The 27,549-nt window shown below is 56.2% G+C and overlaps 2 protein-coding genes across 7 annotated transcripts in view; one reads left to right on the top strand and one right to left on the bottom strand.

Annotated features, from left to right (window-relative positions):
• LOC115647212 (F-box/LRR-repeat protein 6-like) overlaps positions 1–11,902 on the bottom strand; it is a 21,149-nt gene extending 9,247 nt beyond the window's left edge. Inside the window, exons 1-2 of the mRNA XM_030554030.1 lie at positions 11,827–11,902; positions 10,029–10,868 (exon numbers count right to left, since the gene is read on the bottom strand). Of these exons, the coding sequence (XP_030409890.1) occupies positions 10,029–10,549 (521 nt within the window). The 5' untranslated portion in view covers positions 10,550–10,868; positions 11,827–11,902. The remainder of the gene's footprint in view (positions 1–10,028; positions 10,869–11,826) is intronic.
• Positions 11,885–27,549, top strand: LOC115647213 (solute carrier family 52, riboflavin transporter, member 2-like). Of its 6 annotated transcripts, none has more exons than XM_030554031.1 (7): positions 11,885–11,965; positions 13,852–13,988; positions 17,637–17,751; positions 18,332–18,470; positions 21,648–22,515; positions 24,982–25,105; positions 25,891–27,549. In XM_030554031.1, the coding sequence occupies exons 4-7, from the start codon at positions 18,341–18,343 to the stop codon at positions 26,101–26,103; spliced, it is 1,335 nt and encodes a 444-aa protein (XP_030409891.1). In that variant the 5' UTR covers positions 11,885–11,965; positions 13,852–13,988; positions 17,637–17,751; positions 18,332–18,340; the 3' UTR covers positions 26,104–27,549. The 6 variants fall into 6 exon arrangements, with proteins under 6 accessions (XP_030409891.1, XP_030409896.1, XP_030409894.1 ...); XM_030554036.1 differs by lacking the exon at positions 11,885–11,965 and adding an exon at positions 12,568–12,794; XM_030554034.1 differs by lacking the exon at positions 11,885–11,965 and adding an exon at positions 12,818–12,884.

Genomic DNA, 27,549 nt, shown 5'->3' with positions numbered 1-27,549 from the left:
TCTCCTGGGACCCAGCATGACACCACTGTGCCTTCTTCATCCTAATCCTGACAGGTGTCCTGACCAGAGTGGGCCAGAGAGAGGGACCCAGATGGCACCATCACCTCTACCAGCGCTGGCTGAATCCTGAATACCACCTGGGATGCGAGGCACTCCCCTCCCTGCAACCTAACCTGTCCTTTTCCTTCTCCATCTTATTTCTTTTCTTTCCTATCCCTCTCCTTTTGCCTTCTCTCTCACAAAAGTCTGGCTTAGCTGAACAAGACTGCTCATTCCACAACACCGCTGTGAGCCTGGGCCGAGATCCAGCCTGAGGCTGGTACGAGTATGCCAGGTCTCAGAGTGGCTGATCAGACTGTGGACAGGTCTGTGTTTCTCCAGCAGGGAGTCTGCAAGGGAGAGTCAGCACCAGAGACAGGAGCTGCATCTCTGCTGCTCTTTTTTCCTTCCCTCTTGGGTGTATTTGGCTTGTTTTGTCTTTTAGAGAACGGGACTGGACATTAACATCAGCCACAATGCCAGCGCCAGCCCATCTCTGCTAACATCTTCGCTCTTACCCCACGGACAGTTATTCCTGCCATCTTTAACACCAGACGAGTGTGTAACGGCAGGTTGGGTCTGAAAACTCACTCCAGCGAAAGGGAAAGAGAACAAGGGAGAGCTGACATTTCAAATGCTTTCACTTTTTATCCCCCTCCCTTCTTTTCTGTGTCTTAATAAGGGTGAAAGGGCCGTTTAATGGGGTGTTTGCCATGGGACTAGGCAGGCTGAGGTCTCTCCATACCAAACCCCGAACCTTGTTAAACACGATTTAATGTTGGACAGGTACAGTGTCTTGTCACTACCTTAGTCTTTGGGCCCCTTGATTCTATTTAAATGAATACACCGTATGGGCCCCATCACTACTGCACACTCTTCAATGGATTTAGCAATTTATCCTCACAAACGGCCCTGGGAGGCAGGGCACAGCTATTGCCCCCTCTGGAGAGAAAGGGAACTTAGGCAGAAAGGGACAAAGGGCCAGATTTTTAAAGGTATTTAGGTGCCTAGCGGGATTTTCAAAGGCATCTAGTACCTGACTCCCATTGATTTCAAGATCTTTACAAAGCTGGTCCTAAGTGACTTGCCTGAGGTGTGACGAAATGGGGGATTTTCTTGGTTCTTCCATGTTTTTCCAGTGGTTTGTATGCAGAGGGGATGGGACTCAGTGTCCCCAGCTGTTACTGGTTTAATGAGGTGAGGGGAGAGGGAGTTTGTTGATACATAGGACCAGATAGGGAACTTGAGACCCCAGCCAATGGCCTGGAGGATGGAGACCCCAGCGACTGGTGACCTGGTGACCCGGAGACCCAGCTCAGGAGTTGCAACTGGTTCTGGCCAGTGGGAGGACAATGGGCTGCGAAGAGAGGACCCCGGTGACCTGATCAGCCGGTTCCAGCCAGAGGCGCCAGAGGAGGGTTGGGAGGAGAGGAGACACAGGCTTTCCTGTTTACGACCCTGTTTACCTGGAGAGAAGACAAGGACAGAGGCGGCTTGGGGCTAGTGATATCAGATGCTGAGCTGGGAAGCAGCCGGGCTCTGGGCTTGAGAGGGGGAGCAGGCTGAGCCTACCTGGATGCAAGGAGACTGGGATGTTCTGTCCTGAGGGAGGCCAGGCCTGAGGCCCTGAGAGTTTCCTGTGCTGGGTTCTGTTAAGATAAGTTCCTGTCTGCATCCTAAAAACTTGCCCATACCGGTATTGCCCTGGCCTCTTCTTTTGTCATTCAGTGTTAAACGCATTCTAAACTATATGCATTTCCTCACCTTTTGGGGGCGAAGCCAGACTTTTAGGCACCTACTCCCCTACTTGGTGTAAACTTTGCTTGTACCAATCAGAAACGAACACACACAGTTTTTGGGCCCCATCCCCTATGACACTTCTATGATGTCATAGTGGGTACTTTAGGCTGGTCTGCCATGTGCAGGCAGAAGAGGAGAAAGAAAAACGAATCCTGTGTACCTTGTGCACACCCGTAACCAAGCCTGATCACCTCGAAGCCTCTCTCAGCTCACGTGTTTTAAGCAGAGTTTCTACGTTTGCCGGTTGTTATGAGTTGGTTTGTATTCATAAGTATTGGTTATTACTAAATGCTGCATCTGTGTTTATAAATATTGTTTACTGCATCTTTGTTTATAAATATTGTTTGATAGTAAATACTTTAGCCATTGTATGTTTTAAGTTCCATTAACCCTATTAGCTAATCATAGGCTGCTCCCCTACCCCTTGTAACTATCCCCAATAAAACTTTAAATTAATTAATTTTAGTTGTGTGCGTGCCTGCAGTTTGCATCGTGACCCATACCCTCCTTGCATCCCTTACCTATACAGTCTATTGCCACGTGCAGCCTGGTAAATAACAGGTCTGCATTTTTCTTTCGCCCCTAAAAGTACGTGGCAATCTACATGACGTCACGAACAGGATGCACGGAGGTTGGGCCATGCCCGTGGCACACTACAGATCGCGCAGATAATGAAACTGAACAGTTCCAACATTTGCAGTTTCACCTTCTTACTAGCCAAAATTCGACTAATCCAAAAATAGAATGGAACTGTTCTCTTGGCCCGGGCAAAACTCTAAAAGGTTATACTGTACCATTAACCCTTGCAGATATGGGATGCCTCCTTCGGTGCCACCCGAGCTTTAGGTGTCAGCCAGCCGATTGTTCCCTGCAGCCTCAGTGCACGGAGACTGTGGAAAACCTCGGTGCTGCAGATCCCTCTCAACTTTGGAGAGAATGTAGCCGCATTGTTAGAATATCTGGAGGCACCGTTTCCAAATTAATTCCCCCACCTCAAGTAATACCTGCTGATCCGGCACATAAATTATTATGCCAAATGATAAAAGAATTAAATTTGATTAAGAAAACCAAAAAATTGCGACCCGATGAATATAAATCTGAGGATGTTTCCACCGTCCTGTTTAGCATGATATGCAAGGCCCTCGATCTGTGTTCTGTCCTCCATGGAGGCACAATGTTTGCAGCTAAACAGGCAGCCCCAGGCTCTCCTAATAAGAAGACAGAAAAGGTAGAGCCTATCATTACCCCCCACCCAAGTCCCTCTCGGAAAATTTTCCCACCCCCATATGAAGCTCCTAAAACTCCTCTGTATCCAGCTCTGCCAACAGCCCCAGAATTTGCAGAATCTGAAACCGTAGCAGAAGCTTTGCCTATTGCAATAACTAAAACTAAAATAGACGCAGAAACAGGCAACACCACGCAGGTTACTGAACTGCGAACACGTACTAAGGCCGAACTTAAAAGAGTTTTTAAAGGAAACACAACGAAAAGCCGACGAGGCACCTATGATTTAGGTCGGGCGACTAGCCTTAGAACACGGAGCAGAATTGATGGACCGCGAGGAGGCCGGCACCTTAGCCAAAACGGCCAATTGGGCACGAGGCTTCCCGGGTCACGCTTTATTAAATAATCGTATTTGGCCACTTACCACCCCGGCAGCTGCCATTTTAGCAATGCAAGGCAGTTTTAAAGGATTATATATCCCTCCGGGAACCTTAGTTATCCACACGATCTAATATGGGCAATCGCAGGAGCTTCCATAGCTCTGTGGGATCCACTACAAAATCCACTTAATTTAACTGTTCAACAGCAATTGGTGGCCACACCCTTTATACACGTTACTGATCCCACCCAAATTCCTGTCTCAGCAGAGGTGGTTAATTTGGCATTAGAAGCTGCCCCTGGAGCTGACACCGGTGCCATGCTGCACTTGCATGCAGCCGTTCGCAGACCCATCTTAACATTATTTGAAGTGGTTAGTAAAATTAAGTTGTTACTGCCACCCCCGCCTGTTGTTCTCCCAGTTGATTCGCCACCAAAAAAACCTCCAAAAGTCAGTTAATCCCCAAAAATATCCTGAGCGAACTGAAGCTGAACGAGCACTATTTGGCTTCCTCTTAACAAGGGATCCCCAAAGAAGCCCTGCGTAAAATGTCAAACCAAGAGCAGCAAAATGTAGCCGAACAGCTAGGCTGGAAAAATTGGGAGGACTCTGTTAGGACAAAAAACGAATAGGGGCCGGATGCTGCCCGTCCCAAATTAAAGATCCCACCGATGAAGGCCCATACGCCACCCTGTTAGTTAATGGTGACAACCCCACTTCCTTTTTATTAGACACTGGAGCTCAAGTCAGCGTTATTGAGCCCAACGTTCCCCACTGTCCTACTGGCTCCTTTATGTTTGTTCAAGGTCTCAATGCAGTACAAGAAAAACCCGTGGTTTGGGTTAAAATTGCTCACGGAAAATACGTAAGAAAAATAAAAGCCTTGTTGGGATCAAAAAACCTGCTAGGTGTCTCAGATATTAAAAAATTTAAACTGCATGATCAAATTCTGCAAGCCCTCCCTATAACCGTAGGCGATCATTCACCCTACACCCCCGAAGCAGTTAACTCCCAGCCATGGAAATTTTCCCCTATTCCCACAAAATCCGAAGGGCTTCCCCTTATTGAAGCTTTGCTCACTCAGCTTCTAGAAGAAGAAAAAATAGAAAGGGTCACTGCATCCACCTTTCTGTCCGCGGGTTGGGGTATTCCCAAGCCCGGCGATCCCTCTAAATATCGCCTTGTCATTGATTACAGACAAGCTAACAGCCGTGTAAAGCCTATCGCATTTTCCAGCTCTGTCACCATTCCCGAAATACAGTGGCAACTAAGTATCAGAGGGTAGCATCTGAGGCATGCATCTGAGGAAGTGGGTATTCACCCACGAAAGCTCATGCTCCAAAACGTCTGTTAGTCTATAAGGTGCCACAGGATTCTTTGCTGCAGTGGCAACTAAGCGATGCAAGTAATCAGTGGGCATGTACTCTTGATTTAAAAGATATGTTTTCCCAAATCCCACTCCAGGACACACAAGGAATCTTAAACTTTGCTTTTAAGGGCGTCCAATATAAATGGAAAGTTTGCCCACAGGGGTTCTGTAATTCTCCTGCACTTGCATCGTCCCATCTCAATATTACATTACAAAAGGTAAACCCCTACAGGATGTGTACGTGCTAACCTATGTAGATGACATTGTCATTTGTGGGCCCAATCCATAAGCAGTTCAAAGTACCACCCAAATGATAATTGATGCATTAGAAGCAGATGGGTGGCAAATTAACAAAACAAAGAGCCACCTGCAGGCCAGCCAGCAATTCTCATTCTTGGGACTCCATTTCACTCCCACCACTCACACCCAAGCCCCAGCCAGTGTATTAGACCCTTGGACAGAAGCCCCTCCACAAAATAAACGACAGCTTCAGCAGCCATTAGGTCTCCTTAATTATCACCGCCAATATATCCCGGCACAGCTAATTTTTAACCTAGAAATCCTACAAAGCTCTCTCTCTTCTAAACGCTCCCGAGAAGTATGGAACGCATCAGCACAACAAAGCTTAGAGAAACTAGCTGGCTGGTTCGCCTCTAACCCCCACCTCGCCCGTTTTAATTCCCAAGAACCCCTCAACATTAATTTGTTTATTACAAAACAACGTGTAGGGTTCACTGTACTGCAACATGGTAATGCTATTTACAATTGGGCCCATTGCCTGTCTGGACCCCAGTACAACTATGGTCTAGTGGGAAAAATGCTACTGGCTGCGTCCAGTGTGCGTCACTGGTCCCAACTCCCTATCCCAGGTACCCTGTCTGGACCACGTGTTCATTTAATCCCGTGGCTTACAAGTACCCCTCCACCCGAGTTTCATGGCACCACTCACACCTGGCAGCTTCTATGTTTCCAGGTCGAGGTAGCTTGGCAGGCATGGACCCTAACTCCCAGCGATAACATCTTAGGCCCCCCCCCTTCACCAACCATTATGCATTGAAGTAAAATATGATCCCTGGGTTGTGTCTGACGGGGGCACCTCACCATCCCCTAGGGCAGGAGTTCTTTGTTCCACATGTAATCACTTTAATGTGCAGTTATTGCCCCTCTCCTGCTCCGCACAAGAATGCGAGGTGCAGGGCGTTCTTTTAGCTGCCCAACATGTTGCTAATGCCCACTCTGCCAACAAGCAAGTTGTTTTAGGTATCGATTATCAATTTTGTTTAGACATTTTAATTGAGCAAGCCTCTCCCTCAGCTTTTGTTAAATTGTGGGGACAAATTTTTGCCCTAATTCGTAAATTCTCTCACCCTTGGTTCGTTACGCACTGTCCCTCCCATCGACCAGACTCTAACCCCCTGCATTCCAGTCTTGATCAAAGAATGAGAGAGCTCTCCCAAGTTCATATGGCAAATCCCGCCGTACAGGCAGACCCACTGTTGCGCTAGCTCCATGAAGAATGGGGACACTTACCACTCACAAAATTGTACGGCCTGTTATCTAGCTTTTCTAACCAAAAGCCTGACGTTAGCCGCAGTCAGTGTGAGCTCATTGTTCAGTCCTGCTTGCAGTGTGTGCAGGTAAAAACTATGAATCGTCCCCGATATGAGTGCTCTGCATACGCTGCAGAACACTTTGCCCCAGGTAGTACGCGGCAAATTGACTTAATAGGACCCTTGCCAGGTGCTCATCGTTTTCCAAAAGCCTTAGTTACTGTCGATCTGGGGTCTCAACAAACCTTTTGTGTTCCTCTTAATAAAACCAATGCTGCTTCTGTCGCTGTGGCTCTTAAGCAAACAGCAGCTGCCTGGGGCACTCCCACTGAAGTCCAAGCAGATGGTGGACCACCCTTTACCAGCAAAAGCATTGAACAGCTCATTTTCGGATGGGGGGCTTCCCTTCACATCCGTACTAAATATCATCCTCAAAGCAATGGTGTGGTAGAGAGAAAAATCGCAGTCCTTAAAACTATGTTGCGAACAGCAAACCCCAACCCTGATTTTAAAAACTGGAGCTCACTTTTACCCCAGGTACTTATCGCACTCAACAAGAGTTACTCTCGCTGGCCTCACATTTCACCTACACCTAAGCCGCCTTGGTCCCCCATGTTTAACACCGGCCAACTGGTTTGGCTTACAGAACCCCAAGCCTCTGGCCATCGAAAACCTATAAAAACCATCATTCTCCAGGCCGGCAAGTACCCTAACACCTACTTAGTGGCTACAGATACCCCTGGTAACAAGCTAGTTCATCATAACTGGCTCAGCAAATGTAGTTCTTAATAAACAAACTAATGCCCCTGAGCAGGGCTCCTATTATTCTGTTTTACAGGTTATACTGCCCTTCCTCACAACATCTTTGCCCACGGAACCCTTAGGAGAAGGTGGACTACAAACATGGCTCGCCGCCTACTGGGTGCAGGTCAGCAGAAACCAGTCCCTGTCAGCACTAAATCCAGAAGATTGTCTTGTTTGCTCTACTCAGTTCTCACCTAAATATCCATTACCCTTTCAATTTGTACCAATAGTTTATAATTTTTCTTCATTTAATTTGTCTAATGTAAATTGTTCTTCCCCCTATGTGCAGTGGGCTGCTTCTAGTGTTTGGAATAATTGTTCTTCACAATTTAATTCTTATGTGTTTCCAGTTCTTAATGCTTCAGGTCGAAGTGATCATAGCTTTCCTTTAATTGAAAGTATTAGAGTTCCAGCATCTCATTGTTGGGTTTTTGTTGGTAATAGTTTAACTCCAGCCCCTACTTGGGTGGGTACTTATTCTAATTGTTCTATGTGGAGTTTCTCTTATGCTAATACCTCCCTAACTAAACCCACTCTTACTTATACCTACCCCCCTCCCCTTAATTGTTCTTATCGTCTTAATTATAACGTTCTTTTTGGAACCTTCTATACCTCCATAACACATACGTATCTGTTCCATGCCCAGCATATGCATCATGCTGAGGCTGCATGTATCAATCGTGCATCCAGCTTTTCCTCCGTGAACAATAATAGGTGGAGCCATACCACAATTTCTTCCTTAAGACCCGGTCATTTTTGGATTTGCGGTAATGTCGCATTTGCTGTGCTTCCTCCCAACCCCTGGGGTATATGCACCATTGGCACCCTGTATCTACAGGGGGGAGGTATTTATACCTTGCCATCTAGCCACCGACACCATCGTAGTACCCGCTCGTTTTGGACTCATTTGCAAACAGCAGCTTCCTCCCTCGCCTCCTCTGTTGTTAGGTTTAACCCTGTCAGTTATATGATGTTACGTGATCAAGTGCTGTTTCAATCCCTTGCTATTGAAATGCTTGCTAATACTACGGCCAAAGGCCTCTCCTTAGTTAATCAGCAGTTAAATTCCCTTGTTCAGTATAGTATTCAAAATAGATTAATGATTCAATATTTGTTACAATCTTCCTCATTTTGTATTAAATTTGCTGAAGTATATCCCGAGTTTGCTGATAAATGTTGCGTTTCTTTGCCTTCTATTTCTCCTAATTTGTCCTCAATTGTTAAAGACCTGCAAACGTTGAGCTCTACTGTCAAAGAGTCACGAGAGTCCTTCCAGTTTTGGTCATGGCTTGATTGGTTTGGCCTTGCGCCCTACAAATCCTATTTCCAATCCCTGTTTGTGTCCCTTCTGGTTGGGCTCGCTCTTCTCTGTCTTGGATGTGCCTTCATTAAAGCCTGCATTCACAAGTTTGTTGCCTCGGCCTACATCGCTTCCACCCCCGAAGTGCATCCCCTCGTAGGTGGGAATGAGGAGTCGGACTCGGAAGTTTAGGTTTTCGGCCAAACGATTTCAGCCAGGACACGGGGGCATGTTAAGATAAGTTCCTGTCTGCATCCTAAAAACTTGCCCATACCGGTATTGCCCTGGCCTCTTCCTTTGTCAGTCAGTGTTAAAGGCATTCTGAACTATATGCATTTCCTCACCTTTTGGGGGCGAAGCCAGACTTTTAGGCACCTGCTCCCCTACTTGGTGTAAACTTTGCTTGTACCAATCAGAAATGAACACACACAGTTTTTGGGCCCTGTCCCCTATGACACTTCTATGATGTCATAGTGGGTACTTTAGGCTGGTCTGCCATGTGCAGGCAGAAGAGGAGAAAGAAAAACGAATCCTGTGTACCTTGTGCACACCCGTAACCGAGCCTGATCGCCTCAAAGCCTCTCTCAGCTCATGTGTTTTAAGCAGAGTTTCTACGTTTGCCGGTTGTTATGAGTTGGTTTGTATTCGTTAAGTATTGGTTATTACTAAATGCTGCATCTGTGTTTATAAATATTGTTTGATAGTAAATACTTTGGCCATTGTATGTTTTAAGTTCCATTAACCTTATTAGCTAATCATACGCTGCTCCTCTACCCCTTGTAACTATCCCCAATAAAACTTTAAATTAATTAATTTTAGTTGTGTGCATGCCTGCAGTTTGCATCGTGACCCATACCCTCCTTGCATTCCTTACCTATACAGTCTATTGCCACGTGCAGCCTGGTAATTAACAGGTCTGCATTTTTCTTTCATCCCTAAAAGTACGTGGCAATCTACAGGTTCAACTCTCAATAAACGCACCTGTTTTACGCTGGCTGAGAGTCACTCCGGGCTAGAGAACAGGGTTGCATCAACCCCTTCGGGGGTGAGGAGACCCGGGGGGGGGGGTCCAGAGCGAGGGGACTCCCTGAAGGGACCCACAGCGAGAGACAGATGTGCTAAGACTCAGACAGATGCGGCTCCAGGAGGTGGAGGGGCCTAACTCCAAGAGAGAATGGACCCTCGAGAAGAGCTGTCGGACTGAAAGGGGCACCCCCCATGGACTGCACAGGGCCACGAGTGAGCACGATCTGTGAGCCCGTGACATGAGGTCACCCAGAAAGTCTGTAACAGAGGAATTCATAGCTTCCAAGGCCGGAAGGGACCATGGTGACCATCTAAATGGAACCAAAGTCCCAAGCTAGTGCCCTAAACACTGGCCCACCCTTCCTCTCATCACCCCGGCCCCCCATTCCCTCCGACCCCAGCAAAGCAAGAAGCAAGGATGGACTATTAGCCCAAATAGAGAAGGAAGCCAGCGAGCTTGTTCCCGTAAGCACTGAGTGACTGTGCCATGCTGACTGCCTGGTCCCCGCTAACCCACTTCCCAGGACCTCCACACACCTGCAGAGCAAGGGCACGGCCCCCTCAGATGCCACCAAAGACTGGAAGATCCGCACCAGGATTTCTACTGGGAGGCGCTCTCCCCAAGAGGCCCCAGCAGCTTCCCCGCTTTCCTCAGCCCGGCCCCTAGACACAGGCTCCTTGGCAGCAGGAGCCCCTCCTTTCTCTCTCTTTCTCCCTCCTGCCATGCCAGTCCTTTGGACGCACTGCAGCGGCTGCTTCTTTGCTGGAGCTTGGTGCTTTCTCTTTGCCACTTTCCTGGGAGGGTGGTCTTGCCCGTCACCGATGTTGGCAATGATCAGCAGCATGTCATTGTCTGTCTCATGAACAAAGTAGTCCGGGGACACTCTCCTGGGGGCCTTGAAAGCCGCCTTCCTTTTAGAGGCCTTGCTGGCATCCCCTGGTCCCGGTTTCCCAGTTGCCTTGGTGCTCTGTTTCTTGGAAGCATTCTGCCCTGTGCCGGATGGTTTGGAAGAGGCCCCAGCCTCTCTCAAGTTCTCTGCTCTCCTGGGCTCTTCCATAGTAGCCCCTATAGGCCGGGTTAATCGACAAAGACAATCTGGCAGCACACTTCCGGCAAAAAAGACAGGTGACAATCCCTGCTAGGAGCATTTGGGTCTTTCCACATGTTCCTACCGAAGCAGCCTGGCAGCTAGGTGAAAACCAACACAGGCCAAGGACAAAAGCTGGATCTCACTCACTGGTTCCAGCCTCCGCGTGGTCACCAGTGGACAGGGTGTGGCGCTTGAAGTGACGGGATCTGTGTTCTGTTCCCGGCTCTGATGGCGATGTTCGACCCCAGGTAACACACATCACCTCTCTGCAACTCAGTTTCCCCAGCTGTAAATTGGGAATGATGATTAATGGATTTTATGGCCAGAAGGGACCGTTCTGACCATCAAGTCTGAACTCCTGCATTGCACAGGCCAGAGAACCCTCCCGAGAGAGTCTGGATCCAGCCTGAACTAGAGCGTATCTTCTAGAAAGACTAACCCAACACAAAGGGGGCGACCTACCCAGAGCATGGAGAGATTGACAGGGGAAATAAAGTATTACTGTTCCCATCAGCCATCTCCCTGCTGCCCTCCTTTACATACAAGGCCCTAGCTTCCCGCTTCTTCCACACAGCACCCAATGAACTCCTGTCAGCGCCCCGGGAGACATCTGCCTATCTTCAGGGCTTCTCATCTGGGGGTTCCCCCCAGCCCTGCGCCCCATTTCTGATCTGCCATGGGAGTGGACGTGCTGGGTCACTCGGGGCTGGGCACGCTGCAGGAGCTGGGTGACACTCCAGGAACCGGGGTAGCACTGGGGGCACATCTGTGCTTCTGTCCATGTGGTGGGTGAGTTTCCTGGTGGCGCTCTCCCTGCCCTCCTCTCGCCAGAGAATGGCACTGCTTCAGGCCAGCGCTGCGGGGCGGGGAGCCTCCTGCTGGGGCCGGCCCAGGAGGAAAGTTGATGCTACGGCAGAGACGCGGCTGAATCTGCAACCTGGGAGCCCGGACCTGGCAAGCTCCAAGGGGGACTGAATGGGGGAGGGGCGGGGGGACGGGACTCGGGGCGGGGGAGGGGGCGAGAAGGGGGAGGGGCGGGGGACGGGACTCGGGACGGGGGCGAGAAGGGGGAGGGGCGGGGGACGGGACTCGGGACGGGGGAGGGGGCGAGAAGGGGGAGGGGCGGGGGACGGGGCGAGAAGGGGAAGGGGTTGGGGGACGGGACTCGGGCGGGGCAAGGGGCTGTGGGGTCCCGCGCTGAGGACTGTGGGAAGAGGCGGGGGGTGGGGCCGCGCGCCACTGACCGGGACAGCCGCGTGCGCCGCCGGCTCCTCACTCAGGGGCCCGCGAGAGCGGATGTTGCGGCGCCTTCCCGTATCCGTCACTTCCGGGGCGGGGCCACCCCGCTCGCGGAACCGGGAAGGAGCCTGGAGCCGCGTGCGAGTGAGAGCGCGGGGGGCGGGGGGAGGGGAACCGGTGGGGGAGGGGGAGGTCCGGGGGGAAGTGGGGGCTGGGAGGGGAACCGGTGGGGAGGGGGGTCCGGGGGGAAGTGGGGGCTGGGGCGGGGGGCAGGGGAACCGGTGGGGGAGGGGTGTCCGGGGGGAAGTGGGGGCTGGGGCGGGGGGAGGGGAACCGGTGCGGGAGGGGGAGGTCCGGGGGGAAGTGAGGGCTGGGGCGGGGGGAGGGGAACCGGTGGGGGAGGGGGGGGCCGGGGGCAAGTGGGGTCCGGGGCGGGGGGGAGGGGAACCGGTGGGGGAGGGGGGGGCCGGGGGCAAGTGGGGTCCGGGGCGGGGGGGAGGGGAACCGGTGGGGGAGGGGGGGGCCGGGGGCAAGTGGGGGCCGGGGCGGGGGGAGGGGAACCGGTGGGGGAGGGGGAGGTCCGGGGGGAAGTGGGGGCTGGGGCTGGGGAGGGGAACCGGTGGGGGAGGGGGGGTCCGGGGGGAAGTGGGGGCTGGGGAGGGGAACGGAGGGGGGAAGTGGGGCCGGGGCCGGAGCCCCGCAGTGTTCGCGGCCCGGAGCTGTGCCGAGGCTCGGCCGGGGGAGCCGCTCTCCAGGCCTAGGCAGCCCGGGGATCTCCCCGGCAGGGGCAGAGCCCGGAGCCCGGGCTGGGAAGGCCCCCAGGGCCCCCAGTCTGGCGTAGCCAGAGCCCGGCCAGGCGTGGCCAGGGGCAGCTGCTGCGAAGCTCTTAGGCCCTTGTATGGACCGGCGGCGCTGGACCTTTCCAGGCTCCTGCCCCCCTTGCAGGAGTCGGATTTGTCTGCCCTGCCCCCAGGTTTCACCTCACTGCAGAACTGCTGGCCTCCAAAATCAGACCCAGCCCCGGCAGGGTCACCGCCGGGCCAGTGCCGAGCAACAGCTTCTGGTCTCATTTCAGCTTTTGTATCCCTCTCAAAGACAGCAACTCTCGCACCTGCCTGTCCCTGTACACAGGTCCTGGTGTGAGGTCTGAGTTCGTCCTGACTTCCCTAGTGCTTTTTCTGGAGCCTGTTGTAAAACTAGGCAAATATCTAGCTGAGTCGATGGACCTGCCCAAGACTTCTCAGTGCCCCTGGGGTGCACCTACCCCGGTTGAGATCCACTGGCCATAAGCAGCAAAGAGTCCTGTGGCACCTTATAGACTAACAGACGTTTTGGAGCATGAGCTTTCGTGGGTGAATACCCACTTCGTCAGATGCATGGAAATTTCCACTACATGCATCTGAGGAAGTGGGTATTCACGCACAAAAGCTCATGCTCCAAAACGTCTGTTAGTCTATAAGGTGCCACAGGATTCTTCGCTGCTTTTACAGATCCAGACTAACACGACTACCCCTCTGATACTGGCCATAAGGAGTGTGGTCAGGAGTGGGGGTCACTGGTCCGGATCCAGCCAGCTCAGTCCTCAATCAGGCATCTCTGGCTGGCTGGGCTTCTCAGAAGAAGCCAGTAAATTAGCAGATAAGAGGGGCCATTAGGTGCTGGGTGGGGATTTCACAACACTTTTGATAAGGCGTCTCCATAAAAAGCTGTCAGGGAAATGAGTAATCCCTGGTAGGAGGGGAGCCTTGTGGTGTGTTGGCCGCTGGGGTGAAAGGGAGCTGTGGTGAGCAGCAGCTGGCCTGGTTGGATAGAGGTTAATAGTGGGTGACTTGTTTGGGTGCTGGGCCCTGGGCTGTCCTGTGGCCGGGTGAATGATTTAGAGGAGGGAGTGACTGCGGGTTCATGAAATTCACCAAGGATCCTAGGGTGTGTGAGAGGCTCAGCTCCAGGTGGGTGTGAGTGTGGCCATGGGAAGGGCCACTTGTGCTGCCAGAGATGGTGTCTCACGCTGCTGGGCTCTGTATTTCCAGGACTTGCTGGGAGGGAATTCAGGAGGTGTTGGGGACCTTGAGTGGTGCTGGAGTCTCATCTTACGAGCTGTCTGGCTGCCTCCCAACCGTAAGGAAGCATCTCCGGAGGCTGCAGAGAAGACTGAGGATGGCCAAAGGTACGAAGGGGTAATTTAGCACCAGGATGAACAAGAACTGGTCCATTCAGCCTTCTTCTTTCTCCCATAATCTGAGCCCCTGGAGTTACACAGGGACACTAGTGGCAGGTCCATTTAGCTCAGGTTAAAGGAAGTCCTGGTCTGTGGAGCAGACTCACAGCTTCCTGCGGCAGGAGGGCGGGGAGATCAGTGCCAGGGCTGGATCTGAAAGCTGCTGATAGCTCTGCAACCAGGGCTGATTTTGGCAGCTGTCATGTTAAACTGGGAGTGGATGGATCTCTGCCTGCTCAGAAACTCCCATTGCACAACTTCCTCCAAGCCCCGTTGCACAATGGGCACAGCACATGCTGCCTGCGGGGAAGGAGCAGGGCGAGGTTTGTCGAGGGGCTAGATGCTCTTATTCCAGCACCTGGCGCTCAGCATGTTCCGTGCCCTGAAGAGCTTTTGACGAGGCAGAGAGCAGGGAGGTTGGCAGAACCTGAATCCCTGAGACGTGCTGGGCTGTGTTGATTTCTGGGGCAGCTCTGCATTTTTGACTTACCCACTCTTCTAGGAACAGCCAGTTGCTCCCCACTCCCATTCTGTATCAGTGCAGGAGGCTCTTTTTAATCGCCGGATTCCAAAGGGATCCACCATCCTGACTTCTGAAATGCCCGCTCTGTGCCGGCCGCCACAGGGCGACTGCCAGCAGGTCCTCCCAAGGGTGCAAACGGGACTCTTGCTCCAGTAACACTTCAGTGACTTGCCTTGTCCTATGGCCCCCTGAGATTAACACCCTGGTGGGGTTAGAGGAAGCAGCATCAGGCTGGCTGTGAGGATGAGGAGCCTGTAGGACATTCCAGGTTGCAATCTGGAGCAGTGAGGGGCTGTGTCACCACTTGCCCTGTAACCTGGGATGCCTCCCAGTGCTTTGCTGCTGTAGCTCCCAACCTGGGCTCCTCACAAACAGCCTGCCAGCACGCAGGTCAGACCCTGAGTATGTGTGTATGTGTGTAGCCGCAGCCCTGGGCCAGCAGCTCTGACCCCGGCAGCCTGTCAGCAAACATCAGCCACACTCTGGCTGCCAGGAACCTTGGTTACAAGCTGCATGGTGATCCCAGCACACCCGCAGTCCTGGATTAACCCCCCCAAACGCACATACAAAGCTTGTTCTGCACTGTCCAGCCCCCTCCTCAAAATACAACAGTCTGCTCCCGTAAATGAAGTTACCCAGCCAATTCACAACGCTGGATTCGTTTTAATTAAAGAATGAAACAAGTTTGTTTATTTACAAAGAGGGAGATTTTGAGTGAATACCAGCATAAGGCATTAGAGTCGGAAATTCTTACAACCGAGAGAAAGATGAAACGCTTACAAACTAGACGTGGGTCCCGGTGAAGTCCCATCCTGTATGTTTTCAGTCAATTGCTGACCAGACTTGGAGGCCAGGGTCTGCTTCCAAAGTCCACAGACTGTTCCTTTTGCTGTCTATTGTCTTTGGTGGAACAGAGAGATGGACAGGGAGAGAGAACTGGGTGTAGCTTTGCCCCTCACTTTTTCAATTCAATCATCCTTGAACTGCATTTCCCTGAGAGTTACCCCCAGTTAAAGTTCATTCGACCGGTGAAGAAGGCCACGTGGTGCCTGGTGGTGAAAGAGGCTGCACGCTGTTTCTTCTCATCTTTGTTTGCTGATATGCAGATTTTCCTTGTCTCCTACTTTCCCCCATCTCGCTCTCTGAGGATCCTGGTCACAACTCAGATATAAATTGGACATGAACACATGTCCTGTTGTTTAGGACTTGCCCAGTTGGGCCTGCGTGGTTTTGAACATGTGCCACCTATGTCATTGTGACGGGATTTGTAACTTTACATGTAATGTTGCTACCCACGTTCTGCCGGGATGTTACTGACCACCGAGTTATCGGTTTTCAGATGCTACCTGACAAGGCCTGTTTTGCCCACAGAGGATTACAAGGTGTCTAGGGTGTGAATACAGGGTGTTTTCCATCCCAGCCTGACGCTGAGCTGATGTGGGTATGGAGCAGGGTGATGACAGGTTAGAGTCAGTGGGAAGGAGGGTGGCTAGGGAGCTAGATCTGGGACGGGTGGCAGCAGGGAGGCAGTTGGGGGGCGGGTAAGGTCACTACGAGGGTGTGGGGCATCCAGTGGGCTATACTGTTATGTAGGAAACCAGGCCAAGCTCCAGTGGCTCTGTGCCCCGCTGGGACCCTGCTGCGCTGTGTCCCTTTCGTACTTGATGGCCCTTGTGTTCTGCTCATTGGTCAATGGACGGGGTTTGCAGTGGTCTCTTTACCTCCCCAGCCTCTCCCAGCTTGGGGAGCTAACGCTGTAGTTGTAACACACCAGGTGATATGGCTGGAGGCTGCAGAGACCCTTTCTCCAGGGGCTTGGGAAGAACAAGGCTCAGCAGGTTCCTTTATCTTCTCACTGCCTCCTGCTCCCGTGTCCCAGTCCTGGGCACTGGATCTCTCAGCCTTAGCTCCTAGTCTTGCGCTGGTCACACGCCCATAGCTACACCTCCGGTCCGCTCTGCCTTGCTGGGGAGCCTCCCTGCACACAGCTCATCTCCGCCTCTGTCTCTCATTGCCCAGAGCTCTGGCATCCTCTGATTCTCCACGTCCCTCTCCCCCGCCCCCGCTGTCCATTTCCGCCCCGGGGGGGCTGCTGGAGTCACTTCCCCTGAGCTGGAGTCCTCTGCCTGCCTCCATCTCCTCTCACCTCAACTGCAGCGGCCTGTCCCCCCTCTTCAGGGCCCTGTAACTGGGAGCACGGGCAGAACGCCGCTCAGCGCCAACTGGGGCCAGTCTCTCTATGCCAGGCCTACACTGGGTGCCCTCTCCTATTAGCCAGTGAGGGTTGGACAGGGAACCCATCAGCCTTATTCCTGGTCAGCCGGAGGAGTCACTGCAGAGCTGTCTGAGGTTCCCCACCTGCCCAGGGGTGAGCACATGGGCTCTAGCCCCCCGCTGGGCCATGGGGGATGGGCCGGGCCATTCTTAGTGTTGTATGGGGGGTCTCCCCACTGCTGAGATCTGCTTAAAGCGCAGACTTACCCTGGCCGTCCAATGGGTCTAATCAATCAGCCTCCCCAGCTGCCTGCTCCATAGCAGGACTTGCCACCCTCCTATCCTGGTGCTCTGGCGTGATTTAGCATGTGTGGGGTGGTCAGTCCATGTGCTACTGGGGAACCCAGGGCTCTTCCCCACAGCGGGTCTGGTCAGAACTGACACAGGGCACAGAAAAGTGCAGGGAGTGGGTCCCACAGCTGCTCTGGAGCCTGAGTCAAAAGCATGAATAGAGGGTATGAAGACAGCTCTGCCAGTGCCCCACAGCCCTGCGGCTGCCCCGCTCCTGAGGGCCTTGCCCAGCTGTCAGCACCCCTGGAGCCTGCCTGCAGCTCTGCCCTGGGCTCTGACAGCGCGAATAGAAATTGACCATTGGCTTGTTGCATTCAGCTCACTGGCTTACAATCGTGCTGAGAGGTTGAACGGGAGGGTTCGGACGTGCACGCTCCATGCATTGTCCCACAGCACCGCCCCTTCTCAGGCCCTGGCCGCTGGAGTTCAGCGCTGGGCTCTGGCAGGACAGTTCCAGCCCCAGCACACCCAGCAGTCGGCGCGCTGGTGAAGGATGTTGTCTCTTTCAGCGATGGCTGGCTGTGGAGATCCCTGCTCCGGCAGCTCTGAACTCCTCATTGCCCTTCGCCTGGCATAGCTCGGGCTGTTGGGAGCGATTCGATTTTGGATCCACCAGCCTATCAGGTAACCCCAAGTACAAACCCCCTGTTCTCCCCACCCCTCTGCTTACCAGCTGCCCAGCGAGAGGGAGCACGGGTGGGGTGGAGACAGCCCTTGCTGCCTCATAGGAATCAACTGAGGGAGATGCAGAATCTTCCCCCTTAAGTCGCAGACAGACCTTGACTCACTGGTCGTGCCCTGTTCCTAGTGGCCAAATGCTCAGACCTGAGATTGCCACCATGACCAGCTCTTTGCTGTTAGGCCCTTGCAGACAGGGGCTGGGCTGGGCCATGGAGATTGACCTCCCATGCCAGTCATACAGACAGCCCCTGGGAGAGGCGTGAGGCAGGCTGGACGGATGGGGCAGTGTGTAGGAAGCCAGCCCGGCTCTGTGCATGTACTGAGCCTGTCCGTCCCTGGGAGGGGGCTCTGCTGACTTCTATGCCAGGTTCTCCTTCCCACCCCATTCTCCCTGGCTCTGAGCCCTCTCTGCTGCAGCACGCCTGCCCTGGGAGCCAGGGACCCCATCTGGAATCCCCTCAGAGCTGGCACTATTCACCAGTGGATTAGCTGAACCAGACCTTGTTCTCTTCTCTGCTGCCAGGGTGAGAGGATGGCTGCCTCCGTGATGGGCCAGGCCATGGTCACCCACGTGCTGGTGGCCCTGTTCGGAATGGGCTCCTGGGTCTCCGTGAACTCCTTGTGGGTGGAGCTCCCCGTGGTGGTGAAGTGGCTTCCAGAAGGTGAGGCGCTGATGGGTGGTGATAAAGTGGAGCTGTGGGCCCGGCAGGATGATGCCCTTGGCTTCACCTGGCACGTAAGAGCAGCCGCAGTGGGTGGTCAGGTATCTTGCCTTCTGCTGTGCCATTCATCTTCCCTTCTGGCTGCCACAGCGCCCGGAGCCAGCGGAGAGGAGGGAAGTGTTGAATGGGGAATTGCTGTAGTTACACAGTAACATCCCTGTGATCATGAAAGGGGGCGGGTGGGACTCAGGCAATCCCTGTCCTAGGGAAACATGCGAACCTGCTCGTCCGGGGTTCAGCGCCTAGGGGTTCTCACTTAGCCCCTCCCCAGGGGTGTAAGGCCTGTGGGGGGTGGGGGGTTCTCACTTAGCCCCTCCCCAGGGGTGTAAGGCCTGTGGGGGGTGGGGGGTTCTCACTTAGCCCCTCCCCAGGGGTGTAAGGCCTGTGGGGGGTGGGGGGTTCTCACTTAGCCCCTCCCCAGGGGTGTAAGGCCTGTGGGGGGTTCTCACTTAGCCCCTCCCCAGGGGTGTAAGGCCTGTGGGGGGTGGGGGGTTCTCACTTAGCCCCTCCCCAGGGGTGTAAGGCCTGTGGGGGGTGGGGGGTTCTCACTTAGCCCCTCCCCAGGGGTGTAAGGCCTGTGGGGGGTGGGGAGTTCTCACTTAGCCCCTCCCCAGCAGTGTACCGCCTCCGAATGCTGCGTTAGCCTGTGTGGCTCTGACCGCCCAGGTCACGAAGGATCAGAATGGGAGCCAAAGCTGGGCACGCTCCTGCAGATCGTGACCAACCCAGCTGCTGCCACCCTGCCCAAGCAAGGCACCGGAAGAGCTGCTGGAACCCTGCTGGCTCTGGCACCGGCGGTGCCCTGGACTCAGAGGGGGCTGGTGTCCGGTGCCGGCTGCGCAGAGACGTGCTGCCCTGGATGCGTGCAGAACGTGTTGTGCTCGCTGAGCACAAGGATGCACAGGCTGCAGCCCAGAGCCCCAGGCAACAAACAGCACGTTCCAGTCCAGCCGAGCGGACGGAGAACAAAGGCAGGAAGGGACGAGCTTCCCCGGCTTCCAGCGGGTTTCACATCCCAGGGCGAAGGAGGAGTCATTGGCGGGTTCTTGGTGGAGTGGGCGGCAGCAAGGACACTGCTGGCGTGAACGCGGGCAGCTGCCCTCTGGGCTCCAGATTGCAGCCAGGGCTCTGAGTGCAGGGTTGCCGTAGGAGTCGGGAACGCAGGCCCCAGGGGAGCTTTGTTCTGCTCCCGGGCTGCTGGGTGGATGTGATGGGGGCTTGGTCGGCCTAGTGAAGAAGAGCTGTGGAGTCCCTGGGTGTCCGAGCGAAGCCCTGCCTGGGGGAGGGTTGGGTTGGGTTATCCCGCTCTCTGTGCTGGGAGCCAGCAGGTGCTGCCTGGCCTTCCCCGAGGAGAGCAGCCCTCAGCCCATCTCTCGGGGGTGGAGGCTAGTGTGTGCCATGCTGGCTGCATGCTGGGGAAGGCCATCGGGGTGGGCTGACTGGATGTTTCCGGCATGCTGGGGTTGGCTCATTAGCAGGATAAAGAGCAGTAGGCAGGGCCGGGAGTTAGTGTTAGGGCTGTTCCACTTCCACCCCCTCCCACTCCCCAAAAGGGTGACGCTCTGTTCCTGCTCGGGAGGGATTGTGCCGGGGTGCCCGTAGCGCCGCGGTGATCTGCACCCACCCCATGCATGGCCCTGCCACAGTGACGCCATGAGTGCAGGGAGGCTTCTCTTCGCCCTTTGCTTGGTCCCAGAGGAACTGGCTGAGCCCCCAGACAGATGGGCCCGCTCATCTCTGCCGTAGCCAGGTTGGCTAAGAGTAGCCAGCCTCGGGGTTTCCAAATGCTTCCATGGGGTGGGGGGCATACCTTGGCAATTCTGGCAGTGCCTCCCGCCGCCCCTCTTCCTTGCAGAGGAGGAGCTGGGGGATTTCCAGGCTCCTTTTGTTCCTGGTTCAACTCCCCTCCTGTCTGCCCTTCTCTGCCACTCTGCATGCAGATGCCAGCCACCTTCCCCCCCCCGTCATGCCCACATTTGGTCCCCTGCGCACACGCTACCCAGCCTCCCCTCCTGGGGGTCCTCTTCTCCCCTTCCCCTGCTCCCCGTGGCGCCTCCGCTCCTCTGTGGGGGTCCCCCATGGCTCCAGGCTCGCCTCTGTCACACAGAGCCTGCCTTGCTGGCCGCCAGCCCCCGCAGGTCGCCCGCAAGTGCTCCTCAGGCCATGGCAAGGGAGCCCTGGGGTGGGAGGCTGTCAGGCCAGCCCCACGCTCTGCACAGGCAGCATCCTGGGGCCGGGGGCAGGCTGCTGTGCTTCCCCTGGGGGGCTATTGAGGGTGCTGGAGGCCTGGTTCCCTACTTTTCTCTCACCTTTGTGCCAGGGCTGCCCACCTGAAGGCTGCCTCTGCACCTGCTACGGGCACATGGTGTTCCCAGCTAAGCACTGCCAGGGGCTGGCGGTGTTACCTGGCTGTGCCAAGGGAGTGTGTGCCTGAGCCTCCCTGCCTCGCAGCTGGATTCCTCCTCTGGAATTCCCCCGCAGCCCCCCACACGCATGCCCTCGCCTGGCCCCTGCCACTAGCAGCCTGCAGCCCGGGCTGGCTGGGGCTCGGCCAGTCCCCACTGGCCCCCAGGACCATCACACAGTGCAGCGTCTCCATATAGGCCCAGTGCTGGGGGGTGGGAGGAGCATGGGTTGGGATGGGGGGCAGCAGCAGAGCTCTTTGAGTTGCTCTGGTAGCAGTGTTTCGTTAGCTGCAGGAGGACCCACATCTGCCCTTCCCCCCTTCCTCCCCTGGTCGTGCTCTCTGCAGGGAGATCAGCCCATGGGCTCCTTTTTCCCCAGGTAGGCCTGCGCTGTGCTGTGCTAATCCCACAGAAGGCTGCAGCACCCCCATGGGAGCACTGACTTTGTCTCCCCCCCCCAACCAGAGCCGGGACAACACGAAACCCAGGCACTGGCCCCTTAGGGGTGCTGCCCTAAAGTCTGCAGCCTCTGCTTCCCTCTCCAGCAAGGGGGGCATGTGCTGGTCGCCTGCAATAGAAGGGCACAGAATTGCAGGCAGCACCACTCTGGGCTGGGCCCTGGGGTGCCTGGCACACCGAGGATCTGGCTGCCCTGCCAGGCGAAGGGCTTGGGACGTCAGGTGTCACTAGCGCTGTGTCTCTCCCCCTGCAGGCTGGAATCTCCCTGCCTACCTCTCAGTCCTCATCGCCCTGGGGAACGTGGGCCCCATCGCCGTCACCCTGGCTCACAAGCTCGCCCCTGGGTGGCTGAAGGAGCGCTGGGTCATCCATGCCATCCAGGTGCTGGGTGTGGGAGCGGCCCTCTTCCTGGCTCTGTTCTGGCACCGGACGGCGATGGTGGCGGGGGAGCCCCACAGCCTGGCCTTCCTGCTCCTGACCTTCCTCCTGGCCTTCGTCTGCTGCACCTCCAACGTCACCTTCCTGCCCTTCATGTACCAGTTCCCCCAGCAGTTCATCCGCACCTTCTTCGTGGGCCAGGGCCTGAGTGCCCTCTTCCCCTGCGTGGTGGCACTGGCGCAAGGGGTGGGCAAGCTGGAGTGCCGCAACGCCACCACTGGCAACGGCTCCCAGCCCCACTACCTGGAGGAGAACTTCCCCGCGGACACCTACTTCTGGCTGATGTCCGCCATGCTCACTGTCTCGGCGCTCGCCTTCCTGGGGCTGATCCTGCAGCGCCGCCGCGCCAGCAGCTCCCCTGCCTGCCAGGAGAGCTCTTCCAAGGGCAGCGTGGAGACGGAGGAGTCCTTCCCACTGCAGGACGGCACCCCCCTGTCGGACAGCGCCATGGAGATCGCCAAGGGCGCCCACTCCCCGGCCCAGCCCGCCTACTTCTGGACAGGCCGGAACATCTACCTGCTGGTGCTGCTGGGCGTCTCCAATGCGCTGACCAACGGCGTGCTGCCCTCGGTGCAGAGCTACTCCTGCCTGCCCTACGGGAGCACGGCCTACCACCTCTCCGTGGTGCTCAGCAACATCGCCAACCCCGTGGCCTGCTTCGTCGCCATGTTTGTGCTCTGCAGGTAAGGCAGGGCACAGAATCAGAATCGCAGGGTCGGAAGGGCCCTCAGGAGCTCAGCTAGTCCCACCCCCTGCTCAGAGCAGGACCAAGCCCAACTAAATCATCCCAGCCAGGGCTTTGTCAAGCCTGAGCTTAAAAACCTCTAAGGAAGGAGATTCCACCACCTCCCTAGGGAACCCATTCCAGTGCTTCACCACCCTCCTAGGGAAATAGTGTCTCCTAATATCCAACCTAGACCTCCCCCACTGCAACTTGAGACCCTTGCTCCTTGTTCTGTCATCTGCCACCACTGAGAACAGCCGAGCTCCATCCTCTTTGGAACCCCACTTCAGGTAGCTGAAAGCAGCTATCAAATCCCCCCTCACTCTTCTGCAGACTAAACAATCCCAGTTCCCTCAGCCTCTCGTCATAGGTCATGTGCTCCAGCCCCCAATCCCTTTTTTTTGCCCTCTGCTGCACTCGTTCGAATTTTTCCACATCCTTCTTGTAGTGGGAGGCCCAAAACTGGACCCAGCACAGCCTCACCAATGTTGAATAGAGGGGAATGATCACATCCCTCGATCTGCTGGCAGTGCCCCTACTAATGCAGCCCAAAATCCGTTCTTGGCAACAAGGGCACACTGCTGCCTCAAATCCAGCTTCTCGTCCACTGTAACCCCCAGGTCCTTTTCTACAGAACTGCTGCCTAGCCACTCGGTCCCTAGTCTGTAGCAGTGAATGGGATTCTTCCGTCCTAAGTGCAGGACTCTGCACTTGTCCTTGTTGAACCTCATCAGGTTTGTCCAGGTTGAACCTCAACATGTCCCAGCCTCCTCCCTACACCCCTCTTCAGCCTTGCCCCAGAGTGCACTTCAGCACCATCTGACACCCCCTGCCTGAGGGGCTGTGCTGCGGGGCAGGATTGAGGGGCATTGGTGCAGCTGGGGGGAGGAGGTTCTGGACGGGGCCAACAAGGGGAGCCATGGGTCACAGCTGCATGGTGGCCCTGTGGTCGGAGTTGGGTGCCCAGCACGTATCCGAGTCATTCCCAGTGATGTCCCTAGTGAGCAGCCAAGCCAGGTCCAGGGCTTGTGCACGTTAAACGTTTGTAAAACCGAGACCATGTCCCCGTCCCCCACACTGAGCTTGCCCAGTGCCTCTGATCTCGCCAGGCTCCCCACGCCCTCCAGCCGCCAGATGGGGAGGAGACGGCCTCAGATTGATCAGGCAGGGGCCCGTGGGAGTCAGGGGATATTTATGGAAAGGGGGGCTGAGAGGAAGGCTGGCCCAGTGGTTAGACCCTGGGATTTGGGAGAACTGAGTTCAGTTCCCTGCTCCGCCACAGACACGATGGGTGATCTCGGGCACGTTCCTTAATCTTTCTGCATCTCTGTTCCCCACTTCACGCCTCCCCTGGCTGCGGTGAGGATAAACACTGGGAAGGTTTGAGGTGCTCAGATACACAGCTGGGGACATATAAACGCTACATGTTGACTGGCTCTGCGGGGGCGGGGACAGAGCCCTGATTGCACAGCTCTGTCCCTTCCTTTCAGCCCCACTTTCCCCTGCATTGGTCCAACACCTCCCTGCCGCTCAAACTCTCTTACTGCTGCTCTGAGCCCCCCTCCCCCCATGCCTCCACTGCTCCAAGTCCCCCTCCCCGTACATCTCCTCTGCTCTGAGCCCCACTCCCCACACGCCCCCAGTGCTCTGAGCCCCCCTCCCTGTATGTCTCTGCTCTGAGCCCCCGTCCCTGTACGTCTCCTCTGCTCCAAGCCTCCCTCCTCACACACCCCCAGTGCTCCGAGCCTCCCTCCCTGTACGTCTCCTCTGCTCCAACCCCCCTCTCCCCACATGTCCTCACAGCTCTAAATCTGGCCTAGCCTATGGGGAAGAGGCTCTTCAGGGAGCAGGCTTAGAGAGGTGTGATGTGGCCCATTCATCTCAATGAGATGTTCTCAGCTGAAGGAGGAGGTCCCATGGAGATGATACAGCCTGACCCATCAGCGTGGGGAGGTGTGAATTGTTCCAGCTTGGCGAGTGTTCTCACACACACACACACACACACCCCATGTCAGGTACAGCTGCACCTAAAGCGCTGCAGTTGTGCTGCTGCCCTGCTCCAGTGTAGACACAACAGCAATGAGAACGGACTGAGATCAATCCCTGCCCTACAGAGCTCTGCTTTGAGCCCCAACTGTGTACGAAATAACTGCCCCCCCCCGCCCAGCATGTTACTATATCAACAGGGGCCTTATCGTGGGAGTCCCCTTCTCAGATCACCCCAAGTCTTGCTCAGAGCTCTCCCTGGCACCCCACAGAGCACAGCACTTAGCACCCCCAGGAAGTGCTGCCCAGTCTAACGCGTATGGAGCAGATGCGCCGTGCTGCTCAGACAGCAGGGCAGGACTCCTGTCCCCTGCCCCCACTCGCCCCATTGGCCCCCTGGCCCACAACTGACCCTCGTTTGCCTTCTCTCTACCCGCAGGTCAGTGGTGGGCTTGAGCGTCATCTCTGTGCTGGGAGGTGTCTTTGCGGCCTATTTGATGGTGCTGGCCGTGCTCAGCCCCTGCCCTCCGCTGCTGGGCAATGCGGCTGGAGTTGCCCTGGTGGTGAGTAGGGTGGAGTCCGGGCCCCAGTCTCTCTGGGGGCCACTGCACCTGGCTGCAAAGGAGCCATCAGAGCGTCCCCTGCTGGTGGGCTGCGGCTTTGCTCCAGGGGCTGATCTCTGGGGCACCGACCAGTCAGCCTCTACCTGACAGGGCTTCCCAGGGCCCTTGGGAAACGTCCCTCCAGTCTCCTCCCATGGCTCCCAGTTCTGCCCCTCGTGCCCTGTGCTGCTCCTCGGGGTTCAGTCCCTGGGTGTCTGATACGGGACCGGGACCGGCTCCAGCTTTTGTGTCACCCCAAGCAGTAAAGCGAAGGAAAGAAAAGAAGATAAAGCCGATCGGCAGCAGCTCAGCGGTGCTGCTCCGTTCGTCGGCGGCGGGCCCCTCGCTCCCTCTCTTTCTTTTCAGCGGCACTTCGGCGGCAGCTCAGAGAGGGACTGAGGGACGTGCCACCCCTTCCCATTGGCCACCCCATGCACCTGCTTCCTTCGCGGGTGCCTGAAGCTGGCCCTGGTCTGATATCAGGCTCACAGGGCTGGCAAAGTGTCCAGGGGTCCAGACAATGCCCAGGATCCCCAGGGGCTGGCAAGTGCCCCCCTTCCACCTGCCGCTGGCGAGTGACCCCTGGTTCTGAGCCGGCCTCCGGGCCTTTTGCTCTGAGGGTTTCTGGCCCAGGAGGCGGGGATGGCTGTGTTGGTCCTGCTCGTCAGACCCATGGGTTTCCTTGGGTCGCTGTGGTTGGCCGCTGTGGCTGGCGAGGTGGCTGAGGCCTTCTCTCTCCCTGACAGGTGCTGTCCTGGATCCTGTTCCTGGGCCTCTTCTCCTACCTCAAGGTGGTGATTGGCAGCCTGCTGCACGAGGCTGGCCACACGGCGCTGGTGTGGTGTGGAGCGGTCATCCAGGCGGGCTCCCTGGTGGGCGCCCTGGCCATGTTCCCCCTCGTCAGCATCTATCACCTCTTCCAGAGCGGGCAGGACTGTACCGACAGCTGCAGGGCATGAGTGGGGCAGGACACAGCGGCCCCATGGGGGGCTCTGCCCGGCTGGAGCTGGCACCAGCTGGCCTCCGCCTTAGGGACGTAAGAATTGCTGTAGAGGGTTCAGAGCAGTGGGCCGGCTCGTCCCACGGCTCCTGGCCAGTAGCTGATGCTTCAGAGGAGAAGCCCGTGGTGCCCCTGGTCAGCTGGGAGCCTCTGCTCTCCGTTGCTGCATGGAGCAGGCCCGTGGGCTGGTCATGCTACCGTACGGACCAGGCACCAGCAGGCCTGCCCAGCCCTGCTGCTTGGGGAGAGGGGTAGCAGCCCTGCCTTGCGGCCTGGTTCCCTGGGGCTGGCAGCTGCTGCACTCATGCTTCTCCAGCAGAGTTTACGACACGCTGGGGTGGGGGGGGCGCTTCACTGGTGCTGCCGCCAGTGTCCGAATGTCAGAGTTGGGGGCCCCTGTGGTGCAGGACCAGGCTCCATGGGGTCCCCCCTCCCACAGCAGTGGCTGCTGACTGGATGGAGCCGCTGGGCACCCTTCTCCAGCGCCGTTCCACTCGCTGTGCAGCCACCCCAGCCCCTGCCCAGTGCTCTCAGTACACATTAACCCTGGGCATCTCTTCCCCCGCCCTGCCCCAGCCCTCCGGCCCAGGGCCCCGCCAAACACTGTACCCCAGCACCAGGGGATCTGGCGAGCGGTGACCTGCCAGCCTGCGGCTGGGCTGCCCTGAGTTCTGTACCCTCTGTGCTGTGGTAGCCCCCAGGGAATCCTGCCCCCTGCTCACTGCAGAGCCAACACTTAGCAGGGGGAGCTCGGGGATGGGCTGGTCTCTGATCCCAGCCATTGCAGCCTGTACCCCAGAGCTGGGGTCTATGCCCCGCCTTCAGGATGGATCCTGGATGCCCAGCTGGCCCCATGGTTCACTCCCAGCAGCCTCTTCTCAAGCACAGGAGCTGGTCGGCCTCAGCCCAGGGAGTTTATCTTGGCAGGACAAGGGGCAAACAGCTGCCTGAATCTCTGCGGGTCTGCATGGCTCCTGCCGTCCAAAAACAAGCAGGGCTGGGTGGGCCCAGGCTGGGGGGACACAAACTGCAGCGGGGGGACAGGGGTTCCTCACTGCGGGGGGGGGGGGGGGGGCGGAGGGCTGCTCTGTTCCCTGAGCAGCCTGGGATCAAAGCCAGCAGGGAACCCCCAGCCTTGGGGGGGTCTCCTAAGCCAGGCCCCTAGGCGCAGGGTGGCATGCACTGCCTGGCTACTGGCTGTGTCACCTCTGCAGGCCCTTCCGCATGCTGCCCGGTGTGCTCAGGCCTCTGCGTCTTACTGGCTCCTGCTGGGGTCCACGGGGCTGGGCGGTCGGTGATCTGTCTCCACAGCGGTAGAAAGATGGTGATTTTGTGTAGACGCCGACTCCCCATCGCTGTGGGCCATGGAGGGGTGGAGCAGGAATAAATCTTATCCGAATCACTG

Source organism: Gopherus evgoodei, chromosome 2 (genome assembly GCF_007399415.2).
Source record: "Gopherus evgoodei ecotype Sinaloan lineage chromosome 2, rGopEvg1_v1.p, whole genome shotgun sequence".
NCBI lineage: Eukaryota > Metazoa > Chordata > Testudines > Testudinidae > Gopherus > Gopherus evgoodei.
Note: the sequence above shows the minus strand (reverse complement) of the source record. Positions and strands in the feature narration are given on the sequence as shown.